The 25,402-nt window shown below is 39.9% G+C and overlaps 1 protein-coding gene across 5 annotated transcripts in view; it reads left to right on the top strand.

Moving 5' to 3' along the window:
* Positions 1–25,402, top strand: part of ATF2 (activating transcription factor 2) — a 102,821-nt gene that overhangs the window by 61,730 nt on the left and 15,689 nt on the right. For 3 of the 5 annotated variants that reach the window (XM_075933683.2, XM_075933672.2, XM_089779767.1), the window contains 2 exons: positions 3,150–3,356; positions 16,031–16,136. In XM_075933683.2, the coding sequence (XP_075789798.1) occupies positions 3,150–3,356; positions 16,031–16,136 (313 nt within the window). Of the gene's footprint in view, positions 1–3,149; positions 3,357–16,030; positions 16,145–17,705; positions 17,751–25,402 lie in introns of those variants that run through there. The other 2 variants (XM_075933684.2, XM_025182815.3) reach the window with 2 other exon arrangements.

The raw sequence follows: 25,402 nt of genomic DNA, 5'->3' as shown, positions 1-25,402 counted from the left end.
ATGTCCATTCCAAATGTCTCCCACCTCCCTTTTTTCAGAGTGGTCCAGTAAGAAGGAACCGAGAGGCTGAAGGACCAGCAGGGATATATATTAGCCAATATAAAGTGGTGCCACTCCAAGGGACTCCTCTGCTGGCCCAATGAGTATTGCTCAGGGAAAAAAACTTTTGACTGTGCGTTCATGCAGCATGACCACACCTACATGGGATGGACATGAGCAACACATCTTGAAGAACAACACTTACGAGGGTACGTAACCATTTTTTTTCCCTCCTCCTTGTAACACCCTTTCAGATACTTGAAAACCACTATCATGTCCCTCTGTCTTCTCTTTTCTAAACTAAACAAGCCCAGTTCTTTCCGTCTTCCCTCATAGTTCATGTTTTCTAGGCCTTCAGTTGTTTTTGTTGCTCTTTTCAGGACCTTCTCCATTTTTTCCACATCTTTCTTTAAATGTGGTGCCCAGAACTGGACAGAATACTCCAACTGAGGCCTAATCAGTGCAGAGTAGAGCAGAAGAATGACTTCTTGTGCCTTGTTCATAGCACTCCTGTTAATGCAGCTCAGAATCATGTTTGCTTTTTCGTAAGTGTCACACTGTTGACTCATATTTAGCACTACCACTCCTAGATCCCTTTCTGCAGTACTCATTCCTAGGCAATCACTACCCAGTCTGTATGTATGAGACAGATTAGTCCTTCCTAAGTGGAGTACTTTGCATTTGTCCTATTTACCTCAGACCATTTCTCTAGTTTGTTCAGATCATTTTGAATTAGAACCCTATCCTCTAAAGCATTTGCAATCCCTCCCAACTTGGTGGTATCTACAAACTTAATAATCATACTCTCTATGCCATCATCTGTTGATGAAGTTATTGAACAGACTCCTGTGGAACCCCACTTGTTATGCCCTTCCAGTATGACTGTGAACCGTTAATAACTGCTCTCTCTGAGAATGGTTATCCAGCCAGTTATGCACCCACCTTGGGTTGCAGCCCCATCTAGGTTGCATTTCTCTACTTTATTGATAAGAAGGTCATGTGAGACTGTGTCAAATGCCTTACTAAAGTCTAGGTATACCACGTCTAGTGTGCTTCTCCCTTATCCACAAGGCTTCATATCCTATCCTTTACAAATCCATGCTGGCTGTCACCTAACACCTTATTAACTTTCAGATGTTTGCAGATGGATTCCTTAATTACTTGCTCCATTATCTTCCCTGGTGCAGAAGTTAAGTCCAGTGGTTTGTAGTTTTCTGGGTTGTTCTTATTACCCTTTTTATAGATAGGCACTATAGTTGCCCTTTTCCAGTCTTCTGGTATCTCTCTCAACTTCTGTGACTTTTCAAAGATGATAGCTAAAGTCTCAGATAGCTCCTTTATCAGCTATTTGAGTATTCTAGGATGCATTTTATCAAGCCCTGGTGATTTGAAGACATCTAACTTTTCTAAGTAATTTTTAACTTGTGCTTTTTTTTATTTGAACTTCTAAACCTACCACATTTCACTAGTATTCATTATGTTAGGCATCCCATCACCATCAATCTTTTTGACAGAAGTCAAAGCAAAGAAGTCATTAAGTATCTCTGCCATTCGCAATTTTCCTGTTGTTGTTTCTTCCTCTTCACTGGGCAATGGACCTATCCTGTCCTTGGTCTTCCTCTTGCTTCTTATATATTTGTATTGGATTGAGACTCTGCAATGTTGGCATCTCAGTGTTCTTCTGTACTTTTTATGTTATTAATCTTGATGTGACAATCTCTGCAGATGCTGCCCTGAAAGGGTAAATGCTGTTTAAGTTAGTTGGAATTTTTCTTTTGAGTATGAATACCCTGTGTATAATCTGGTTAAGAAGTACTAGTATAAAAATTCTTAGTGTCTAGTCAGTTAGAAATACTTGCAAATGGTCAAGTCTTAACTATTAATTTAACTTCTCAAAGTCCGTTTATACCATTCTAGATTTTGTACTATGAGCTGTTGAAGTTTGGATTGGTACTTTGATTTTTACTTTAATCTAACAGTTTATTCTATATTATTTATACAGCTTTGAGAATCCATGGATATCTGTTTTATCTCCTCAGGTGTCTGCATCTATGGCTCATTTTTGTATATATGGATGCAGATGCAAATACACATTTTGTATCTAGAACTCTGCAAATTTGCAGATATCCACTTTATATCTATGGCTCATTTTTGTGGCTATAGATGTGGATATACAATTTGTATCTGTGCAGGGCTCTAGTTATTTATTGCATAACCAAGTGTTGAGCATGCAAAGTCAACCAGGTCCCTTTATGAGGAGAGTTAATTCAAGGTGCAATTTTATCCTGAGCTCATGATACTTGAAGTTGTAGGCTGTATAGCTGTAATGAAATTGTCCTTTTTGAGGGGATTATATTCTGCCCATATAGAAGGTAGACTGTGTAATCTAATAGGATATTTTCATTTCTAACTACTTTGATCCTATCCATGTCTGGGCTTGCATAGAGGGACTTGGAAAAGATTGGAAGTAACAGGTAAGAAATTACTCTTCTAGGGATCAGTAAATACCAATGATTTGTCCAGATCCTTTTGATGGGTGTTTATTATATACTTGGCAAATATACAGAACTACCAGAGCATAGTTAAGTTTTAGAATGATAGGTGTTTGGAAAACTTCAGGAACAGGAACTTTGTAGAGTTAGTTACTTGCTACATTTTATTTTAAAAAGACATTTTTATTTGGAGGGTTTTTTTAAGTTGAAACCTGTAAATATTTTGTCATCTTAACATTTCAAAATGGGCAGAAGAAAGTTTCAAAAAATTGTAAAATTATTTTTCTTAGGTTTATTTGTATATCAGGTGTCAGAATGGAGTGGATTTTTGCAGCAAGATTACAAATCTGGAAACTACAGTGGGTCACAGTTAAAATACTGGCAGAACATTACTTGTAATGCAGTATTGAGTGAAAAACACAATGAAAACCATTAGATAGTGTTCATAGAATTAAGATGTATATTTAATCTTATTCAAACCTAGTGTTTTAGAGATTAGTGGAGAAATATTGTTGATGCTTTCCTATGTAAATATATGTATATTATACATGCAAGTCAAATTCTTATTTGAATTACATGTTGTATTATATTGAACTACGATGCCCTTGTTTCCTTCAGGCTTCTCCAGCTCAGCCCACACCGCAAACCCAAAATACAGGAGGTCGTCGAAGAAGAGCAGCAAATGAAGACCCCGATGAGAAAAGAAGGAAGTTTCTAGAGCGAAACCGTGCTGCTGCTTCAAGATGTCGACAAAAAAGAAAAGTGTGGGTCCAGTCATTGGAAAAGAAAGCAGAAGACTTGAGCTCATTAAATGGTCAATTACAGGTATTTTCTTTTTTGATTACAAGCAAGACATAGAGTTCTTTGAATTTTCAGCTATGTATCCTGAGGTCATTGAGCACAAACTTGATATGGGGTCTATACTTAAGTAGCTTTCTAAAATGCAGTTGAATTCAGAACAGACATTATCCATGTTAAAATGTACATATCCTAGATGTATTCAGAATGAAACTGTGCAGCTTCAAAGATGTGAAATTTGGGATCTTGCCTCCTTGGTGGCCTTTGTTCCATTTTAAGTAACTTTAGGGTTGTGACGCACTTGTTCGTTTGTAAGTCTAATTTGAAGTGAAGTCTCAATGGCAAAACATTAGCTGCCTTTTAGAAATACGTTATTTTTATCCATTTATGTCACAACCAGAGTTACTTAAATTCAGATTTTTGTTTTAATTTTCTTTGTATTTTTTAACTGTAGTTTTTTTTCTTTAAAGTGAATGTAGTGCTCGTGAAAGGTGCCAGATTGACAGCACTGGAAACTGAAGGCCTCTATTTGTCCACAGAACAGGTACAGCACAGGCAGTGACAGTGTGAATTTTACCACGCTGTCCTACCAGTGTGCCTCAATCTTATTTCTGAGGGACCATATGGTATGAGAGGGTTGTCCAGTCAGCCCTCAGTGCCTTTTCTGAGACTGCCAATCATGTGCCAGTTAATGCCAATTTGTGATGTTGACCCTATCCAATTGCAGTGAACTGAAAGTTACACAGTTTAATTTAGACAATAAAACAGGCAAAGTCATGGTACTGGCATTTTGGTACCAGTCTGAGCCTAAATTCTTTATTGTTCAACCTGACCCAAGTAGGCTTCTTTAATAGTTTAAACAAAAACAAGCATCCATTCATTTAGAGGTGTATGAGAATTAGCACAACAGAAAATATCACTGTTTAAGATACAATGGTAAATAAGAATAGATCTCTTTAAGATAATCTTCAATAAAAATACAACATGATAGAATAGAGAATGAAGCAAAGAATCACAGTAACATAAATATTCAGGAACCATAAACTGAATTGTTAAATCTTCCCTGATATAAATCAGTGTGGTGCTTCAGTGACTTACACCAATAGAAGATCTGGTTCTAAGTCTCTTGATATCCTCATTTTTAAATGAAACTCAGAAGCAATATATAATCACATATATGGCATCAGTTACTTATGCCAAACTGTCTTTCTGTTTGGTCCTGAAAACAGTTGAATGCAAAATGGTAGGAAGAATGGCAGCACAAAAAAGAATAAATTTCCAAATGTCCATTCTTTATTCTTTGTCCCTCAGAGTGGGCAGGCATATTGAGTGTCATGTTGAACATCCTCAGCTCCTCGTCTTGAGGAGTTCTTCGGTATGTCCAAACAACCTTTCCTCTTATGCAAATGAGACAAATTTGGAAAAAGGACACGACTGTCACCCAAATTCAAGAAAATATGCTTTATCTCAATATTGGTGGAATTACTTTCAAATACAATGTATAGTGTTTCCTGATACTCTCTTACTGCTCTGTAAAACATTTTTCTAATAGTAGTGGAGTAACTGTTCTGACTTCAGAATATTATAATGCAATTATGCAAGGGACATACAACACCAAAATTAATTAACATAAAAATATATGGGTGTAAGCTTATAAATGGTACCATTGAGAGAATTTAAAAATACATAGGCTACTTTGGTGCCACCAATTGGCTCCAATCATAATTTTATAAACATTGATAGGAGTTGTGTAAATAAGTTCTGCATATACCATTAATTATTAGATATACGAAATGAAAACTTTTGGAAGATTATTGAAGAAATGAGATTGTATGTCATAATTACTGGTCATATGTTTTTGTTAGTCTCTAAGGTGCAACAGGACTACTTGTTGTTTAAAAGTTATTTTTAAAGTCACAGACTAACATGGCTACCCCTCTGAGGTCATTATTGGCCAAAATTCAGTTTCTTTTTCGAGCACTTTCACACATTCCACCATAGGGGTGTGTGCACCTCTAACACAGTCACTGGAAATTCTTCTGTCAGTGGTACCTGTCAGGAAGGTGATTTCTGGTAGCACTAGTATAAAGAGTATAAACTTGCCCAGTTGGCCTTTCAGTACCTTCTTACCACTTATGATGGTCTCTGGAACTGTTCTCTTTGCTACAACAAGCTTTCTTAGTGATCCTTATTTTTCTGATAGTTCTGTATAATAGTTGTAAATAGTTAATTAGTCTTTGTTAGTATAGTGTATTTTTCTCTTTCCATTAGCAGAGTATTTTCCATGCACAGTGCCAAGCCCAATCACTGGGCTTCAAGCTTTGTGCCGCCTGAAACAAAGCTCTGTTCTGAGTTACCTGTAGCGTAGTTGTTTGATGTGCTTGGGTGAAATTCAAGTCAGAGATCGTCAGATTTGCAGGAACATTAAATGCCGTATGAGAAAAGACCAGGAGGCCAGATTAAAGTTCTTGATTATGGAGGCAGCACTGAGTCCTTCCTTCTAGCTGATCCAGTTGAACCCAGCCCTGAGCACCTCATCATTGGTTAGGAGTGCTCCTCCCACCACGAGAGACTGCCAGCACCATTCACCATCGCTGGCACTGAGAAAAAGGCATACAAAGCAGCTGAATGAGAGGGAATGTTCCCCAACTTCAAAGAAAGCCAGGCATAAGGAGCAGAAGAAAGTATGACTTAAGTCAAGTGATTTCTCTGCCCCAGCATTGCAGCAGTCAATATCATGATTTGGGATGAGCCATCGGCATCTGAGGGACAGTGTGGTATCTTTGCTGTTATGGCACTATTTTGAAGGCATTTGTTGATGCCAATAACCTACTATTGTTGGCAGTACTGGAGTCAGTGGTGCTGGTGGGCAGGAGAGAGCACATGATGACTAGTTACTGTCTGGTATCAGTCCTTGCGACACTGTTTAAGAAGAAACCAACCATGCTGACCCCAATGCAGCCTTCCCTGACTTGGCACCAATTTCCACTATTGCTTGGAACTGCTCCTCTTTGGTGTCCAGATTGACCTTCAAATTGGATGTGTGGTTTTATTCTTCTCATCCAAGTAGTTGACCCACCACTCATCCCGTTAACCTTACCTAGCCTTGGATTCAGACACAGGAGTACCATGCCCTAGTGGTCAGTGGGGTCCTTTGCCAATGCAGTGCCTTTTTGGGACTGGGTGTTTCTCCCAATCCTAGGGCCCTACTCAAAACACTCCTATTATGTGGCCCCCTAGAGAATGGCTTTGCTGCCCCAAAAGTGTGCCCTTGTAGCCAAGAAGGCTAATGGCATATTAGGTTGCATTAAGAGGAGCATTGCCAGCAGATCCAGGGAAGTGATTATTCCCCTTTATTCGGCTCTGGCAAGGCCACATCTGGAGTATTGTGTCCAGTTCTAGGCCCCCAACTTCAAGAAGGATGTGGACACACTGGAGAGAGTCCAGTGGAGGGCGACCAAAATTATTAGGTGGCTGGATCAGATGACCTATGAGGAGAGGCTGAGGGATTTGGGTTTGTTTAGTCTACAGAAGAGAAGAGTGAGGGGGGATTTGATAGCAGCCTTCAACTTCCTGAAGGGAGGTTCCAAAGAGGCTGGAGAAAGGCTGTTCACAGTAGTGACGGATAGCAGAGCAAGGAGCAGTGGTTTCAAGTTACAGTGGGAGAGTCTAGGTTGGATATTAGGAAAAACTATTTCAGTAGGAGGGTGGTAAAGCACTGGAATGGGTTACCTAGGGAGGTGGTGGAATCTCCATCCCTACAAGTTTTTAAGTCTCGGTTTGACAAAGCTCTGGCTATGTTGATTTAGTTGGGATTGGTCCTGCCTAGAGCGGGGGGCTGGACTTGATGACCTTCTGAGGTCTCCTCCAGCTCTATGATTCTACGAACAGGCAACATGTTATACTTGAAAGAGTTTCACAGGATCTTTTTCAGGAGGATAAGGCAAAAAGCCACATTTATTGACAATGTAACATTATTCTATTATATGCATATCCAAAGATTCATGCAAGACACCCCATCTTTTATACAGGACTTTTCTCCCATTCAGGTTTATACATTTTGCTTTGTCAGCTTTTAATCACAATCAATTCTGTTTAACATCTGTTTATCTGGAAGTTGTTTTTCTTCGTCATCTGACCTCAGTGTGTTAGTGCCTCCTTCCCAGTGTTTATCTGTAAAGGGGTGCTTGCTCTTAACTCTGAGGCTGCTAATATGTCCTGCACAGGTCTGTCTTATATTGGGCTCAGTTGATGGTATCTTGGTGCCCCTGAGTCTTCCAGCTTCTTATTCCTCCCCTCCCCCCTTTGACCATCTGGACTCTGAAACTGCTGAGCCTTCAAGTTATCTCTTTCCAAACACTCACATTCCACACTCATTCACTCCCCCTCCCCAGGAACTACATAATAGTTTTACATAGGAAAAGGGATACAATTGCCTTAGTAAGATATCAGTCCTCAATACATTTCTAAAACAAAGCTTGTAATAGTACAAACTTTTAATCATTCATCATATTTTCTTTATAACACAATCTGTATTCTAATTACTCCTCAGAGCAACAGTGTGATCATGCTGAATCACAAGGATCCTTCTGATAGCTTTCTGCTTTATCAGATACAGACACAAGCAGTCTGCCTGATGCATCTTTACCAACAGCCTAAAAGACTTTCCCTGCTACCCAGAGAAGGGCGACTGGCATCAAGTGATTTCCATTGACCGACAAAGGCAGGGCCTGACAGTTGAGACCTACAACAAAGGACTGCAAAAAGCTAGACTTATTCAGTGGAAAGGTTTTTTCCAGGGTCTGCAGGTTAAAATCGCTAACCAGCAGGTTCTGCTCAACTGATATGATTTTAATGTGGGACGCCATGTTGAGTTCAGACTTGGTATCAAAAGAGGTGAACCGGGAGTTTTCTCACCCAGGGATGAGGCAAAAACCATATCAAGGGCTCCTGTGCAAGCTGCCCTGTATACAGCAGATCCAGCAGCCAGAGCCATGGCTTCCAGTGAACATGTGTAAGAGTTCAGCAATCCCTCCAGGATCTTCCCTTCAAGGAAGCTTCACTCTTTTCAGGGCAGACTGCTGTGAAGCTTTATGGACTGAAGGTCTCAAGGGCGCCCCTTGTAGCCTTGGTATTATTTATGCCAGAGACATGAAGGAAGTGCTACAAACCTCAACAGTCCTCAAAGTACTCCACTCCACCAACCCATGAAGACCCACAGAAGAAAAGAAGTAGGAGCTTTAAGAATAGACTACTACCCAAAATTGTCTGAGGTGTTGAAGTTACATGGCCTCCTATACATATGCAGTGCAGTATACAAGAGTCCTCAGACACCTCTGGGTGTGGCTGGCCTCAATGTACTTGTCAAAATGTCACCATCTAGACTCAGTTCTTATTGTATCTTCCTTAGTCCTTGCCTCCCTTAATTGGTGGCTCAACCAACTGGTGGTCTGCACCAGTGTTCCATTTTCATGGGCCCAACTATCCTTATCTCTGGTTTCAGATGCCTTAGCCCTAGACAAGGGAGCTCAGCTGGGAATTCTCACATCTACAGAAGAGTTCTTGTTACACATTATCAGAGTTCAAGGCAGTTCACCTAGCCTCTTGAGTGTTCTTTCCTCACCTTATGATCAAGAGTGTGTTGATTCTTACATACAACATCTCAGTAGGCAGAGAGAGACCGCTCTTTCCCCTCTGCCCCCCTATTCTGCTGCTCCCGTTCTGCATAGCCCCCTCAGTCCACCTTGAGATGTCTCACCTTCTAAGAGCACAAAACAAGTTAGCCAATCACTTCAGCAGATCTTTTTCCAGTCACCAGAAGTTCTCTTTTCCTGGATATTGGAAAGGACATTTTCCAGCAGTGTGGGACTTCTCAGTTAGACCTGTTTGCAATCAGATGCCACAGAAAATATCACCAGTTTTGTTCCCTGTGAGGTCACAGTATGGGCTTGCTCATGAATGCCTTCCTACCATCAGGGATAGGTCATCTGTACTACACTTTCCTTCCTATCCAGCTATTGCACAAGGTTCTGCTCAAGATCAAGTGGGACTGGGCACAGGTCATTCTTCCCATCAACACTGATTCACCATACTGCTAGTTTAGGATGTGAAAGGTTAACAGGCTAGCATCACTTTTAATGGGTAATGCTTACCAATTCCAGTTAACCATTAACTGGTGGGGGCTGTAGCAGCTGGGGTCAACTGGGCCCTTTATACCAGTGGTTCTCAACCTTTTTTTTTTTTTTTTTTAATATATATATATATATATATATACACACACACACACACACACACACACACACACTGCGATGGGCAAACCCATTCACAAACTTTTGGCGGACTTGCAAAACAATGAAATATGAAAATAATGAATATGGAAATAAATTTTTACCAGTCTGCCAAAATACGTATTCCGGCCTCCAAAGCCACCACGAACAGCTGGCCACACTCCCTGGAGCAGCCAGCATGGATGTGGCCTGGCAGTGAGCGGCTCGGTGCTAATCCATGGTCCAGTAATTGGGAACCACTGCTTTATACCATATGAGCATTGGTACCAGAGGGCACCCAAGCTATCCCAACAGTTATCACTGAGGAGAAAACTACTAGTTACTATGCTTTGGGGAATGCACAAGCCTACAGTGGAATGGACATACGCAACACATCTTTGAAGAAAAATAGCTATGGAAAGGTAATTGTTTCTTTTTCTTAGTCAAAGCTAAGTTTTACTAATGCGCAAACTTAAATCCATAGCTCTTTAGTTTAATTATCCTGTTATCATGTAACTTAAAATAAGCTAAGTAATATTGTTTCTCAAATTTAACTCAAATTTAATGAATTGCACTGTGCCAGATACCTGCCTGCTGCAAATATTTATGGTGGAATTTAAAACTTTTCATTAAGTATTATATGCTATAACCATTGTAGTAATTTCTTTAATATCACCTTTAGTGCTTTGTCATTGGAAAATATCCTGATATTCTTCTGCTTTTCATTAATGGCAAAAGAAATTTTGTTTTTGTTTTATGCGATATCTATATTCAAAATTTCATTGTATAGATATTTACAGTTGTAGCAATTCTTGAGATATTTTAGTAAAAGTAATGTAGTTGTCTTGTACTTTTATTTATATTTGTGGTCTCACCATAAATACTTCTGTTAAAAAGGACTGGACAGCTATTTGGAGAAAACAATTGGTATACGTTTGCTAGACTCTACAGATCTGCATCTAAAAAGGTCAAAAATTCTCTAATGGAAATGCAAGAAGTAAGGAATTAATCTGGCATGTCACATGTTGTGGCAATAGAAGTAAGTTTGGGGACAAATGGAGAAGCCAACCAGGTCACCAGTGAGTGAAAGCTTTTTCTTACTTTGAGTCTTTTGGGCTGAAACTGCAACCACTTACACACATGGATAACATTATTTATGAGGTCAATGGGATTATTAAACAAATAGAAGAAAACTAACTCTGGTGACTATTCTGTAACTTTTATCTGTTGGCATTATTTGACCCATAAACCTAGAGATTTTCTTCATTTAAAAAAAAAGATGAAGTTTTGACTTCCAGATTGTCAAGAGTTAATCCAGTAATAGTGAATTCAGAGGAAAGAAATTTCTTTCAGTCTGCCAATACCAAAACCGTTAACTGTGAAGAACAGAATGACTTGTAAAGAAAATTGAATGTCAAAGAAATAATTAAACTGTACTTTATGTGAAAACATTAATCAATCCTGCATTTCCATAATAGTTCTTCACTTGACAGCCTGGCACAGCTGATCAGCATAGTGGGCAGTAATGACCCATGATTATTTGTGTTCTACTTAATAGTAAATTTAATAAGTTTGGAGCTTTGCCTTAGCATAGTTTTACAGACTAAATGCTAGGGTTTAATAGTTCATATTTTGTTTAATACTTTTATGCCCCGTTCACTCGAATTTTACTGTTGACATCATTGAACTATTTTTAAATATACTTGTTTTATAAACACTGAAAGTTGCGTTGAACTATTGATCAAAAACAATTTTCACCAATGTTAATAAATAGTCCTAAATTTTAAGTATCGTAAGTACTATGTAAATTTCACAAGGTTTTTAGAATAAAGACATTAATTCTATCTACTTCTTATTTTAGGTGATTGTGTATTATTCCCATTTCTACCCTTCATTTTCTTAGGTTTAAATGATACCATTCTATTTTATTATATATGTAGTGCAAATGTCTATTAAATGCTCGATAACATTCAGTATTTTCAGTTAGATGGGCAAAATTTTCTCTTTTCTACATCAGTTGCCACATTTACAATCTTTAAAATGTGTACTCTGTGCTTTACAGAAATACTGCAGAATACTGTACTCATGTAACAATGAAACATACTGTTTGTTTTACTGCAGCTACTTCAGCAGTAGGTAAATTGCTGTAAGGGCTGCTGAATTCCTGTCCCCAGTAGCCAGCCACAGTATACCATATTTAGTGAATTCATAGGTTCCATATAGACACGTGGCTGAGCATCCTAAATATGGGGGATCAAGAGCCACCTAGGCCATGCATTGGTGCTGCTTTTTTTTCAGGGGAGGTGTGGCCTGTCTTCCAGAGAGTGTCATATGTTGAAGATCCAAGGAAAATCAGTTAACAATGGCTAAATGCAAGTGTGGTAAGAGTCCTTTTCTGCCCACAAAGAGCTTGCTGCACTTGCTAACTCAACTATATTTGTGTAGAGGTCCCTTTAGGACAGCAGTTCCCAACCATTTCCAGATGGGGACCCATTTTGACAATTCAGGAAGACTAAATGACCCAAGGCCATTCAAAAATGGGGGGAGGAGGGAGGGCAAAGCCAACTGGGGAGACACTTGGCGACCTTTTTGAAATGTAATGGCGACCCATAGGTTGGGAAACCCTGCTTTAGAATGATCCATCCACTCTCCCTAGAATTCAATCCTATCTGAATGGCTCCTCCTTTAAAGTGACTTTGCAGACACACATCACTAGGACCTACACCTCCCTTGCCAAAAATACTTAAACAACGAATAGCACCTTTAAGACTAACAAAGCATGTAGATGATGGCATGACATTTGAAGAAGTGGGTTTTGCCCATGAAAGCTCATGATACCATCTACATGTTTTGTTAGTCTTTAAGGTACTACTAGACTATTCATTGTTTAAGTTTTTCCTGTTGCAGACTAACTCAACTACCCCTCTGAAGCTTTTTTAAAAATACTTAATCCATTCTATGGGCCATATATAAATACAGGTAATTGGACCTTTGGCTACAAAGCACAACAGGCCAGAGAAGTTCTCATGCTGACTCTTGCACACTGTAATGAGGAATGGAGGCAAAAATGTTTGTTTAATGGGTGGAAAAATACATATTTGTTGGACATGCTTAGAGGGATCTAATAGAGACTCCTGCTTTTCTCTACAAATTTTCTTTGTGACTGTATATTTTGAGATCTTTAAATTTAGAAAATTTGTATTTCCTCACTGTTACTTGGTTCAAAATGTATTTTATATTTATTTTCATCTAACTAAATATTTATCATGTACTTAGCATAAGTGACATAACAGCTCACCTATACACAGCCAAGAATTTAAAATATTGTTTTATTACATCAATTTACATATTTCTCCTTTGTTTATATTCCATTTTCCTGTTTTCTTTTAAAAATGCTATATATGAACCTTTAGGGGAAGAAACCTCCACAGTGTCATGTACAGAGCAACAAAATGCCAGGGAATTTTAATTGGGAAGACAGACACTGAGTCTTGCTTTATTACATTCATTCTGATTGCTTTATGTTCCAAAGTGAGTTTCTAATATTAATATCCAGATGACTGCCCCTACTTGAATTTGTGTGTCATTAGTCCTCATGATGTGTACAACATAAATGCTCATATATACATTGTTGTACACTTCAGAATGGTTGATTTCATACTTCATCAAAATAATGTAAGATTAACTTCAAATACAAGGTATCTCTCTGTTCACATTAAATACTGATAAATATATAGTACAGATTGGATCTCTGTATTCCAGGACTCCCTGGTCCAGCCAAATCCATTGTCTGGCAAGACCGTGTGGGTTCCAGGACCACAGAGTCCCGGTAGAGGGCTGGCAGCTGGGCTCTCCCTGCTTCTGGGCTGCCTGGTGCACAGGGAGCTGGGCTATCTGGTATACCAGGGAAGGAGGTGGGGGAGGGGGCTAGTGGCAAGGGGGGAGGCAGGCAGGAGGCTGGTGGCTGGTCCAGTGCTGGGGGGGAGCCAGTAGCAGGGTAGCCAGATAAGACCTTCCCCAGCCCTGCAAAATCTCTCATCTGGGACTGGTCAGGTCCATAAGGTGCCGGTCCGGGGGGGTCCAGCCTGTATATGCCATCTTATTTGTTGACATTTTTGTCATCTCACTTGTTAATGATGATGCTAGTTTGAGTTAGATAACTCTACAGCTTTTAAAATTTGATATATATGAATCTGACATTTCATCTTTCACTTTAAAGTATGCTTAATTATAAGGGATTTGAATTTCTTTATTTTATTAGAAAAAAATAAATTTAAAAAATTCAATGGGGTTGGTCTTTAAAACAGTTTAACCATTATCTTTTAAAAACAATCTGGAGTTATGCTGATAATTACCGATCTCATCTAATGAACTTTTGTGACAATTCCATGTACTCTAAAGAGAAATGTGAGGAGGAAAAAGGAAAAGGACACAATCTAATGTAGTCGGTAAAGTCAACGCTGTTTAAAATTGCTTTATCTGGTTGAGAATATTTTCTGGAGTCAAATGTCCCTGTCCTAAATTTGAAAGAACCCTACTAGTTACATAGCATGTACCCTGAGAAGTGTGTGTAAGTTTACAATCTTGAGCTCTCTCTGGTACTTCTGCAGCAACATTAAATTCACATATTTTTTGTGCCAATTCAGTTGACAATAACCTATTTAACTAGAGCTAGTCAAGAAATATTTCATGAACATTTTTTGTTAATTTCCTAATTATGAAATTGGAACATTCCATAGGATGTTGATTTTGATGAAGTGCCACTGGGCAGGTTCCTGATGGAATTCTGTCTGCAAGGCAAGTTTTGAATTTTGCTTCATTTCCTACAAACTCACTTGTTCATCATTCTGAGCTCCCTGGCTCCTCAGGGAACCTGAATCCCAGCGCTGGGATATCCAGGGCCCTAAGTTCTAGAGCAGCCTGCCAGATGGACTTCCTGGGTGACAGGAGTCTTAGAGCTGGCAATAGTAATTCCATTTCCCTAAATACTTGAAATTTTGAGGGTTTGTCTTAAATTGGAACCAAACACAATTTAGAATTCTTGAAATTCTCTGTGGAACAATTATTCTCTGCCCAGCTTTATTTACATTCAGTGTAGATGTTCAAGCAGTGGTGGGGGAAATAGCATGACCAAATAACAAATATTTGCTAAGTTGCTAAGAGGGACATTGCAAGTAGGGATACGGGGGTTTTAAAGGAAAGAATCTTTATGAAATAAAATCAGCATTTTTTTTATAGTTACGTTCATTTGCAGAATAACATTTATATAGTGCAAGTGAAAGCAAACCATTAATGTCTGTTCCCAAATCAATGTTATTTCTTTAGCTTTTGTTCTTTTTAGTTCTTCTCTTTATTCCCCTCTTTTTAATGAATATAGTAACACATTAATAACTGAACAATGTTGTGCTTTGTCAAGTTTTGTAAGCCACTGTAAAAACATATTCTCTAATATATATATATATATATATATATATATATATATAATGAAGGGTTTTTGTTTGATACAAAAATTAACCCTTCAAAACTTTCATTGAAAATATATTTTCAAAAAATATGGGAGCAGCAAATATTAACTGGTAATTTAATGTTTTGTAGACAACTTAATGTTGCTTTTTTTATTTAAAAAGTTTAATCTAAAATGTCATGCTATTCTTTCTTTTGATTCTTTCTAATATAGTCCTATTCAGCTCTTATCTCTCTTCATTAGTAGAGCTCAAAGTGCTTTACAAAGGAAAGTAAATGCGATTATCCCTATTTTACAGTTAGAGAGATGTAAGCACAAAGAGGTTAAAATGACTTGCCCAAGGTCACTCAGCAGGCAACTAACAGTTCAAGGAATAAAATCCAGTTATTCTGAGTCCCAGTCTAGAGCTCTACTAGGTTACACTTCATCTAAGTGTATCATTATTAATTCTTCTCTGATACAGTGAGGTTGTTTTCACACTCATTACTTGAGTCTTGCATACAGTATCGTTCCTTTTGCATTTTGTAGAAAGGGTCTCTTTTACACAGTCTAAATGTGTTAACAAAAAATTCATTCTGCACTCCCTGAGCATAATCAGGGTTATAATGTGTGTTCTAATGTGAGTGGTTAAAATTAGGTTTACATGACTGAAAGACAACCCACAAAATCATCCAGAGAGACTTTCAACAATCTGATCATGTGAATTGGACTATGTGTAAAACCAGCTACAAAACATAATACAATAAATGTAATGGAATTTATTATGAAAAATATCTTTAAAGTAATGTATATAGTTAATATTTGAGTGTTTTAAATATTAAAATTAGTATTTTTGCAGTCATGGAAAGTTGTACTGTGCTTTATTTACCCCTAAATGAATATCAAAAAATCTTGTAAAATCAAGATGGTTAATACTTCTGAAATGCATGTAGTCTGAGCCTGGTGAAGTGCATAACTTTCTTCTCCTTTAGAATGAAGTCACCCTGCTGAGAAATGAAGTGGCACAGCTGAAACAGCTTCTTCTGGCTCATAAAGATTGCCCTGTAACTGCCATGCAGAAGAAATCTGGCTATCAGAGTGAGTAATGTTCCATTACCTATAGCCTTAGGCTGCATCAGTGAAATACTGCCAAAGTGAACTGAGCAACCATTAAAAACGAGAAGTGCAGTTAAAATATTGAACATCAGATATATAAAATTCTGCAAGCTTATTGCAAGGCAGGAATGAATGTGTGATATTTTGTAACTTTTCAAAACGATTTCAGTTTAAAAAATGTAGATTATCTGAAATCTAAAGACAGTTTTGGTTGGTTTTTCTATAAATGTATAAAAGGACTGTAAGCTGCAATAGTGGCTTCTTACAATTAAATTATTGATAGTATATGGTGAACAATCTCTGTAATTCATTATCTTAGGTAAGATGAAAGGTCCTCATTTCTTCCATTTCATAATGAGATTTCCGTGGAGGGTAGGGTAACAGCTGTCCTTATTTACTGGTATATCTAGGATCAGTCAACTCATTAAAATAATCAGATGCAGGTTCTTGGCTCTTACTGTATACTGTTGCAGAAATTGTTCTGACTTAAAATAACTCGTTTATCATAAGAATTTAAGATATTTGAATTTTTAAAATAGGATTCTAAAGTGAAATTAAATCAGTAAAATATAAAATTTTAAGGAGATAAACTGCTTAATTTTTCACCTTTTTAGCATTTTAGAGGTTAATTTTGCTTTTCTTCTAACTTTTTTTTGTTTTTGTTTTGTTTTATATGTGGCACCAGAGCTAGAACCAGCTGCTGCTGTAGAATAAATGGCCAATTTTATCCACTGTACACAAATTCGTAACAAATAACTGAGCTGGGAATGCATTAGACAACATTCATAATATATAACCCACAGCTTTCGTTTTTATGATTTAGTGATATTTCAGGATATTTGTAAATGTGAAGATTGTTACTGCCATATGTAGCCACTTCATTTTAATTTACCAGTGTCAGTAATTCAGGAGAATAAAGGAACATTTTGTATTGCATGCAAACAGTTCCTCAGGTGCTTGCGATAAAACTTAATGGCCACCATCTTTACTTGTAGTCATTGTAAGCAGTTTCATCAGAATGAGCAATATTTTTTAATTTAAAAGATTCAGGAGATTTAGCAACTCTCTGTTGCCATATATATTTAGAATACTGATTTTGTCAGTTTTGAGCTTATAAAACTTAGTCCTTTGATCTCCAGTCATTTTGACAGGACAGAAAATAGTATCTCGGAGTAAATTGGATCCATATAGAAATATGTTTGGGATTTACATTAACAATGATTGCTGCGGGGATGAGGCCATTATGGCTCCCATCTGATAGAACAACATAATTTTGTATAGAAGCTACTAGGGTATACCATTATACATGCATAGTTTTCCTAAACAAGCTAGTTTCTTCAATTTTGATAGTTTGAAGATACATTTTCTCTGGATTTCCATGATAAATTATTAAATTGTGCATTTTTAAATAGATTATTTAATTATATATTAAGGATTTCATTAAAATACTAAAGACTAATGTTTAGTAATGTTGAACTTCATACTTGAAAAATGACTATGGTATTTCTCAATCACTACATATCTTAAAGTTCTTAAACTTGTCTGTTTTAGAAAAGACAAAGGAAAACTAATTCAGTTCTAACAAGGACAGAGAAGGTAAAGATGCTAAAATATCTATCATTAAAAAATGAAGCTGCATTTTAAAAAGTACTAAAAGACATACAGAAGGAAAAATGGAGGCATAGTTCTCTTAGTATTTTGTAAAACCTTTGGCATAGTGCCACACAAAATAATCTACAAGATTAGCGTAATGAGTAATATAGTGTGGGGATGAGCTGGGTACGTAAGAGGATAAAGGAAGTGCATGCACACCAAACTCTCGTCACACTCTGTATGCATGTTATGTCCTGAGTACTTCGCAATAGCTTTGTAAGGGTTCGGCTAGACTGCGGGGATCTATCAGATAAAGATATGCAAAATGCGGTGCATAAATCTTTTCCCAATTATTTTGTTGGAAGAGGCTTTTCCAAAATTTGGCCCATCTAGACTGGGCCAAATTCTGGGGAAAAAAACCCTCTTTTGAAAGCCCCCTTGTTTCTTGTGGAACAAGGAATACAGGGGCTTTTGAAAGAGTGTGTTTGCTCTTCCGCAAAAAAAGGCGGAAGAGCAAACGCATTCCCTGGACACGGCAGTTTTTTTGGGATACCTCCCAAAAAAACCCCCACCGTCTAGCCGTACCCTTAAGAGAATGAAATAGTATCTTAATCTTACAGATATTTGGACTGCCCCGCCCCGCCTCCCCCCCCCCCACACACACACACGTACGTGTAAGTCTATATGATTAATTATAGCAAGTACCAATTGAAATAGCTTTAGTTGATGATTGTGGTTGTTGCATGAATAGAAAAATAATTCAAATCTGTCTCTGTCTCAAACTTTTCCTTTGGGATGACAGAGTGATATCATGCGTTACTCTGCATCCTGCAGGCCCTCCCTCAGCCACGTGGCCTCCCGCCTCCCCCATGCTCTCGGGAGCTGAGAGCCATGTGACCTCTCCTCTCCCCCATGCTTGGGGGGAGCTGCAGGAGCCCTGAGGCATACAGCCTTCCCTATGCTGGGGGGCTTCAGCCTGGCCCAACTCTCAACAGCTGGGGGTGAGAGCCAGGCCTGGCCGCAGTGAGACCTCTGCCCGGCCAAACCCCCTCATACCTAGGGGGTGAGAGCTGGGTCTGGCAAGGCCATAGGTGGGGGAAGGAGATAAGGCTGTGGCTGGCATAACCTCAGCCTTCCGCCCCCACCATCAAGGTGGATGGGGAGAGAGAGCTGAGCCTCCTGTGGACAGGGCCCAGCCCGGCCCAACCTTCCAGCGGCTGGGGGTGAGAGCTGGGCCTGTCTGCAGTCCAACCTCCCAGCGGCTGCGGGGAGAGGGCCAGGAAGGGGGTGGGGCCAGGGCTGGCCTGGCCTCCTCCCCTCCCTGTCCTCCACAGTGGCTGGGAGGAGAGCACCAGGGCTGCTGAGGCCGAGGTAGTAGGGGGGAGAGCCAGAGCTGGCGCAGCCTCGGGGGGGGGGGGGGGGGCTAGAACTGCCACGCCTCAACCTGGTACTCCCCGGCAGCTAGTGGGAGAGCCGTAGCTGCCTACCCCCGGGGGGGGGGGCAGGTTGGCAAGTATAGCAAGCAGGGGGCACAGCCCCACAGTAAAAATGAACAAAGTTATGCCCCATCTACAGCAGCAGCATGACCATGTTAGCTGAACTTTTTAAAAAGCATTAAATAGTTTCTCAACATCTTGTGTGGTAAAGATGAGGCCAAAGAGCAGAGTTAGAATGCTCCTGCAGTGCGAGGTACTGTGTGCTGCTGAGACCGTTAATTTATACCCTGCAGACATGGTTTTAACAATTCAAGCCAAAACTTAATGGAGTTTCACTTAAAATGCACTTAAACTGGCACAAGTACATCAATGGCATTGCAGAATTTGACAATTCTTTAGATACCTTTAAAAGATCTTTTGAACAATTTCTGCTTCATAGAGAGTGAAAAGCATAAGAGCTAAGGGGTACCTCTTCCTTGCTAGGATTTTTCAGTTACTTTAAGTACCTTTCACTTGCTTCTAAGGGGTGATAATGACTGAGAAACCAGAAAAGGCAAAAAGAGAAGTAATTACATTTCATGTCGTTGTTTTGATGAAACCTCGAAGCAGCGTGTCAACCATGTATAAATTTGTGATCTTCCAAAGCAGATAGGCTAGTCCAAGCAGATACACTATTGGTCAGTTGTTTGGGAAATTTCTTGAATGAGTACTTACAATTTAAAAATGTTCTTTGTGTGTAATTTACAAGAGAAAACTAAATCTTGTGTTTTCTATTTAGAGTCTCATTTCAGATCTAATTTCAGGAACACATTGCTGCAAAGCCTGTATTACCTCTTAGAATTCTTCTTGGCGTGGAGGATGGGGAGAAATGAGGGAGAATGAATAGTTGTGAAGGGACACAGGGTAGTTGGAGAATTATAGATTTGAGACCTTTACTTCTGTTTAAGATTTAGGAAGCTTCCAGAGCACTAGATGATTGTATTTGAATAAACCTTACTAAAAATAGGGGCTGTAATCCAGCCTTAATTGAATCAACAATTATTTTATTCTTGTGCTATTTAATTGTAAAGAAACAATTAGTCTAACCATTATAATAATAATGTAAATCCAGTGCTTGCAAATTGTTCAAAATAAGTCAACCCTTTCAGTGATTTAACTACCACATTAGAATTTTTTGGCTTCTTTAGACTTGCCTACATGTTGACCTGCATATTCCCATAGTCCCCCATGCATCAGCAGTATTTGGTTTTATCTCTGGAGACTTCATCTTCAGTATTGCATTCTGCACTTGAGACTGTCCATTCAGCATATTTTCACCAAGCTCATCCAAGCTGTTACAACTGTGTAAATAATTGATTTTTTGTTTTTGTTTTTTTGTTTGCTGGTATTTCCAGAAAAAGATCAGCAAATGAAAAATACAAAAAAACAAAAATTTTTGAGAGAACGAACTGTTTCATATGACCCAAAACATTTCATTTCACTTTTGAGTTTTATCTTTTTTTTAAATAAAATTTGAAAGAAGATATTTTAAGAAGAAAAATCATAATTTTCATTTGGAAAATAAGAATATAGATTTATTTCTCCAGATTTTTTTCCAGATTTCTTTAAACCAAAGCAGTATAACAATATTTCTTTTAAACCAAAACAATATAGTGAAATTCATTCATTTACTTAATTTCTTTGCTTGACCCAAATCTCCGTTTTTGATTAAAAAAAACTTCAACCAGCTCTAGTCATAGCATACCTGTAGAAGAAAGTATTTGTAATATTTTCCCATTTGGATGACTGAGTAATGTCACAATACTTTTTAGTGTACCAATGAAGTATTACTCACATTTAGAAGCTTGTTAATTTCTTCAGAATTCCCCACAGTCTAGTCTATTTCCAAAAGTGAAGGGGCAGAACTGTGCTGTACAGGCAGTCCCCGGGTTACGTACAAGATAGGGACTGTAGGTTTGTTCCTAAGCTGAATCTGTATGTAAGTCGGAACTGGCGTCCAGATTCAGCCGCTGCTGAAACTGACCAGCGGCTGACTACAGGAAGCCCCAGAGTTGCTCTGCCCCGGGCTTCCTGGAATCAGCAACTGATCAGTTTCAACAGCGGCTGAATCGGGACGCCAGTTCCGACTTACCTACAGATTCAACTTAGGAACCCCAGGCGTCCCCAAGTCAGCTGCTGCTGAAACTGATCAGCGGCTGATTCCAGGAAGCCCGGGGCAGAGCAACTCTGCCTCAGGCTTCCTGTAGTCAGCCGCTGGTCAGTTTAAGCAGCGGCTGACTTGGGGACGCCTGGGGCAGAGCAGCTGGGGTGCTGCTGGGTTGGTCCAGTAGCGTGGCCGCTCCTCGGCGCTACTGGACCAACCCAGCAGCACCCCAGCTGCTCTGCCCCAGGCGTCCTGATTCAGCCGCTGCTAAAACTGACCAGCAGCGGCTGAATCAGGACGCCTGGGGCAGAGCAGCTGGGGTGCTGCCGGGTTGGTCCAGTAGCGCCAGGAGCGGCGCTACAGGACCAACCGGCAGCGCCCCAGCTGCTCTACCACAGGCGTCCTGAGAAAAGCCTGGTCTGCTGGGGGGGGGGGGCGCACTAGCTGCTTCTTCTCCCCCCCTCCCCCCCCAGCAGACCAGGGAGATGCGGAGCAAAGCTGCGGAGGACCCAGGCGGGGGGACCGCCCAGATGCGCCGCGGTCCCGCCGCCTGGGTCCTCCGCGGCTTTGCTCCGTGTCTCCCTGGTCTCCTGGGGGCGCCCCCCCCAAGCAGACCAGGGAGACACGGAGCAGCTTTTCTCGCCCTGGAGGACGCGGGCGGCGGGACCATGGTGCGTCTGGGCGGTCCTGCTGCCCGCGTCCTCCAGGGCGAGAAAAGCCCCGTTCGTAAGTGCGGATCCAACATAAGCCGGATCCGCGTAACCCGGGGACTGCCTGTATATGCAGAAGACTGTCAAAATAAAATAAAGACAACTGTAAAAGAATTGTGAAATCATCAGGATTATTTATGTGATAAATATCTTAGCTTTTCAGCATTTCAGTGTACCAATCACAAGTTTGGCTCTTACGCTGTGTCCACTTGTAGATCATTAAGTTTTTTCTGATTTTTAGTTGGAGCCCATCAAGACCACTGAATTTGCACAAATTTAGTGTTAATGCCACCCTGTCACAATGGCTTCCAGATTCAACTATTCGTACATTAGGATCTCAAGATGCTGGCCCTAAAAGCTTGGTGCATAAAAGCTTGATTGTTCAATAGATGTATCAAAATGCAATTTTATGTTTTTTTTATACTCTGCAAAATTTTCCACCTCAATTTTTTACTTCAGACTTATGAAAAAAAGTTTCCTTTTATGTCAAGTTGTTGTCTAGGCTCTCACTATGTTTCCACTGAGTAGAATTTTTTGCTCTTCAAAAGCAAGTTCTTAATTTTATCCTTTGTCAGCCTTCTGAAAATGCCATGCCATGCCTCTAAACTTCAGATTGTCAGGACATGCCGTGAGCTACCCTCCGGGGCACCATCCCATTTTCAAATATTCTTTTAAGCTTGGTGTGGATAAAATCTTCAGTTGGACCCAAAGTTATTACTTTTTATTTTAATTAGTGTTAAGTCTGAGTTTTATATAGAGATAGTAACACCTAAGTAAATGTTCCTGAAAGGGATGAGAACGGGTAGTTGACTAGTCGATTAACCAATAGGCCTAGGCTTATTGGTTAATCTAGTCGACTACTCGCATTCCTTCCTCCCCTGCCCTCCCTCCCTCCCCCAACCCCGGCTGCCTCTGAATCAGTGGCAGCAAAGAGGGGTCGCAGGAACCAGGGCTGAGGGGACCCAGCGTAAAAGCTGGCTCCCCCAGCACCGACTCCATGGTGCCACCTGCTCCACACTCCTCCCTCTATCAGAGACAGCAGTTGGGGGAGGGCAGGGGAAGCTGCCACAAAGCAGTCCTGCCTGTGGCAGGCCCAGGCTCACCATGGGTGGAGGCTGCTCTGCATCCCGCAGTAACTGCTTGGACCCAGCACTACAGCCCACTGGGGTTCCCCACACAGCAGCAGGGTGAGTGGTGTGACGGGTAACCAGGTGTGCTGGAGCTGGGGCTGTGATGAGGCTGTCCCTACTGGAATAGCTTCACCGTGACCTTGGTCCCAGCTCTGGTGGCCACTATGTGGCCTAGCTGGCAGGACCTCGTGATGGATGGCTGAAGCACTTGACCAACTGCCCAGGCAAGTCTGTTCCCCTCCCTTGCCACTTGGTGGGAGCCTCTCCTTAATGCTGATTTATGCCAGCTGAGGATCTGCCCCAAGGTTTTTAGGGAGTGTTTTTTAATGGCACAAAATGGAGTCAGGCCAACAATCTCCTAGAAATTGTAGCTGGCATGCTGAGTGAGTGCCTTTTTACTTCACATTATTATTATACTCCAAGAACCCTATTGTAGACACAGTTATACCAACATAAAATTATTTTTGCTGGTATAGCTGATTTCGCTTGGGGATCTAGTATAAGAGATACCAGAAAAAGCGTTTTTATTTTTTTTTGTCAGTAGAAACTGAATCTTCAGTAGGTGGGTTTGCTGTATTGGCAAACCTTTGGTGTAGCTCTGTCCTTTGGTACCCAGTTCTCATTGATTTCCAGTGGGAATCAGCTGCTTTTGCCTTTATTAGCTGGCTTGGGGACTCACTGGAGGGGCGATGGGGGCTAAGCAGGAGCTGCAGTACCCAGGCAGCTAGGGTGGGATAATGGGGCTGGAGTTGTGTTGGGGAGGGGGCACCCCCCATGATTTTGATCTGCCACGCTGTATGCTTTTATGCCTTTAGGCTTCACATTATTTGGGGAAAGGATACTTCACTATTGGTTTGGCACAGATTTCCTACTGTATAACTCTGCATTTATTGATAAAACTATAGGAAAAATAAAATTTAAGCTAATACTGATCATTAAAAACTAAAAAACATTAAGTGCATAGGAATCAGCATACAGGTTAAGGCCAATGAATGACATGCATTGTGTGTACAGATACAATGTAAAAAAACCCACATGACTGCTTAAAAATAATCACAACAGTGAATATGCAAATGCTTTCATGCTGGTCCTTCAAAAACGTTTGAATGAGTTTGCTAGTGTGCAGTATAAAAAGGATGGGAACTGCTAAAAATTCATGTGGTCAGTTGACTATTCAATTAACTGATAACTAGCATCCCTAGTTTCTGAGAGAGTATCTCAACCAACAAGTTTTTATTTCTGATTGCTATACTATGCATATTTGCTCATTTTTCAGGGGTTAAATTAAAGAAATGTTGGTGTTTTTTGGGAATCAGTATGAAGTGGAGGCAGAGACTCTCTTAAAAGTAGAGGCTAGCCCTTGAAAGGTGGTCCAGATTTCCTTTTTTTTTTCCTCTGGTGGGTGATACAAAGGACTCACCAGGCAGAGTACTTGAAAATGTGAGCTGCAGAAGGGAGCTGGTGCAGTTACAGCAGCGCCCGATGGGGAAGAAGAGATGTCAGCTGGGGGGAGTCATTGTACATTCTCTCTCTAAAGATGTTCCATTCACTACATCATTCTCTCCAAGGGAGAAAGGACACTTCACAGCATTCTTGTTTTATTTTTCCATCAAATGTTTTTTTAATCTCTTCATTTTGTAAAATGCAGGAAATTGCATTGAAGTTTCCATTATTTTTCAGGGACAGATCTCTAACCTCTTTGCATCTCCATTTTAATTTGGTTTTACTTCAGTATAGGTATGATGGTGGTGCTGCTGCTAATGGAGTATGAAATGCCGAGGATGTGACCATTACCAAATGCTGCACACTGAATGAATGAACTTTTTCTCTTCTTCCTTTTTCCCCCTCCATGCTCCTCGCCTTCAATGGCTCCAGCCCGGTTTAGGGACTTGAACAGCTTTTGAAGCCATTTGTTCTACCTCCTTTTCTTTCTCTCACATCCCTTGCCATGTGATCTTTTGAGATGTGTGAAAACAGCCACCAGTCTGAACTTTGGCTCTTTTCTTGATATAATTTCTGATTCCTTTGATGTTTGAAGCATCCATTTTAAAAAAGAAACAGTTTACAAATCATGCTATCTAAATGAATAGGAATTTTGTAGCAATCTGTTCCAAAGGATCAACACTGCACTCTTGGAAATAGAACTCATTCCATAAACACTGTAATAGTTTCAAACTAAATGTCTATCTTTTTTTTTTTTTTTTTTTTTTTTTAAGTAACACCAGATAATGTCACC

The sequence above is a fragment of the Pelodiscus sinensis genome, chromosome 7 (assembly GCF_052426305.1).
Source record: "Pelodiscus sinensis isolate ZL-2025 chromosome 7, ASM5242630v1, whole genome shotgun sequence".
NCBI lineage: Eukaryota > Metazoa > Chordata > Testudines > Trionychidae > Pelodiscus > Pelodiscus sinensis.
Note: the sequence above shows the minus strand (reverse complement) of the source record. Positions and strands in the feature narration are given on the sequence as shown.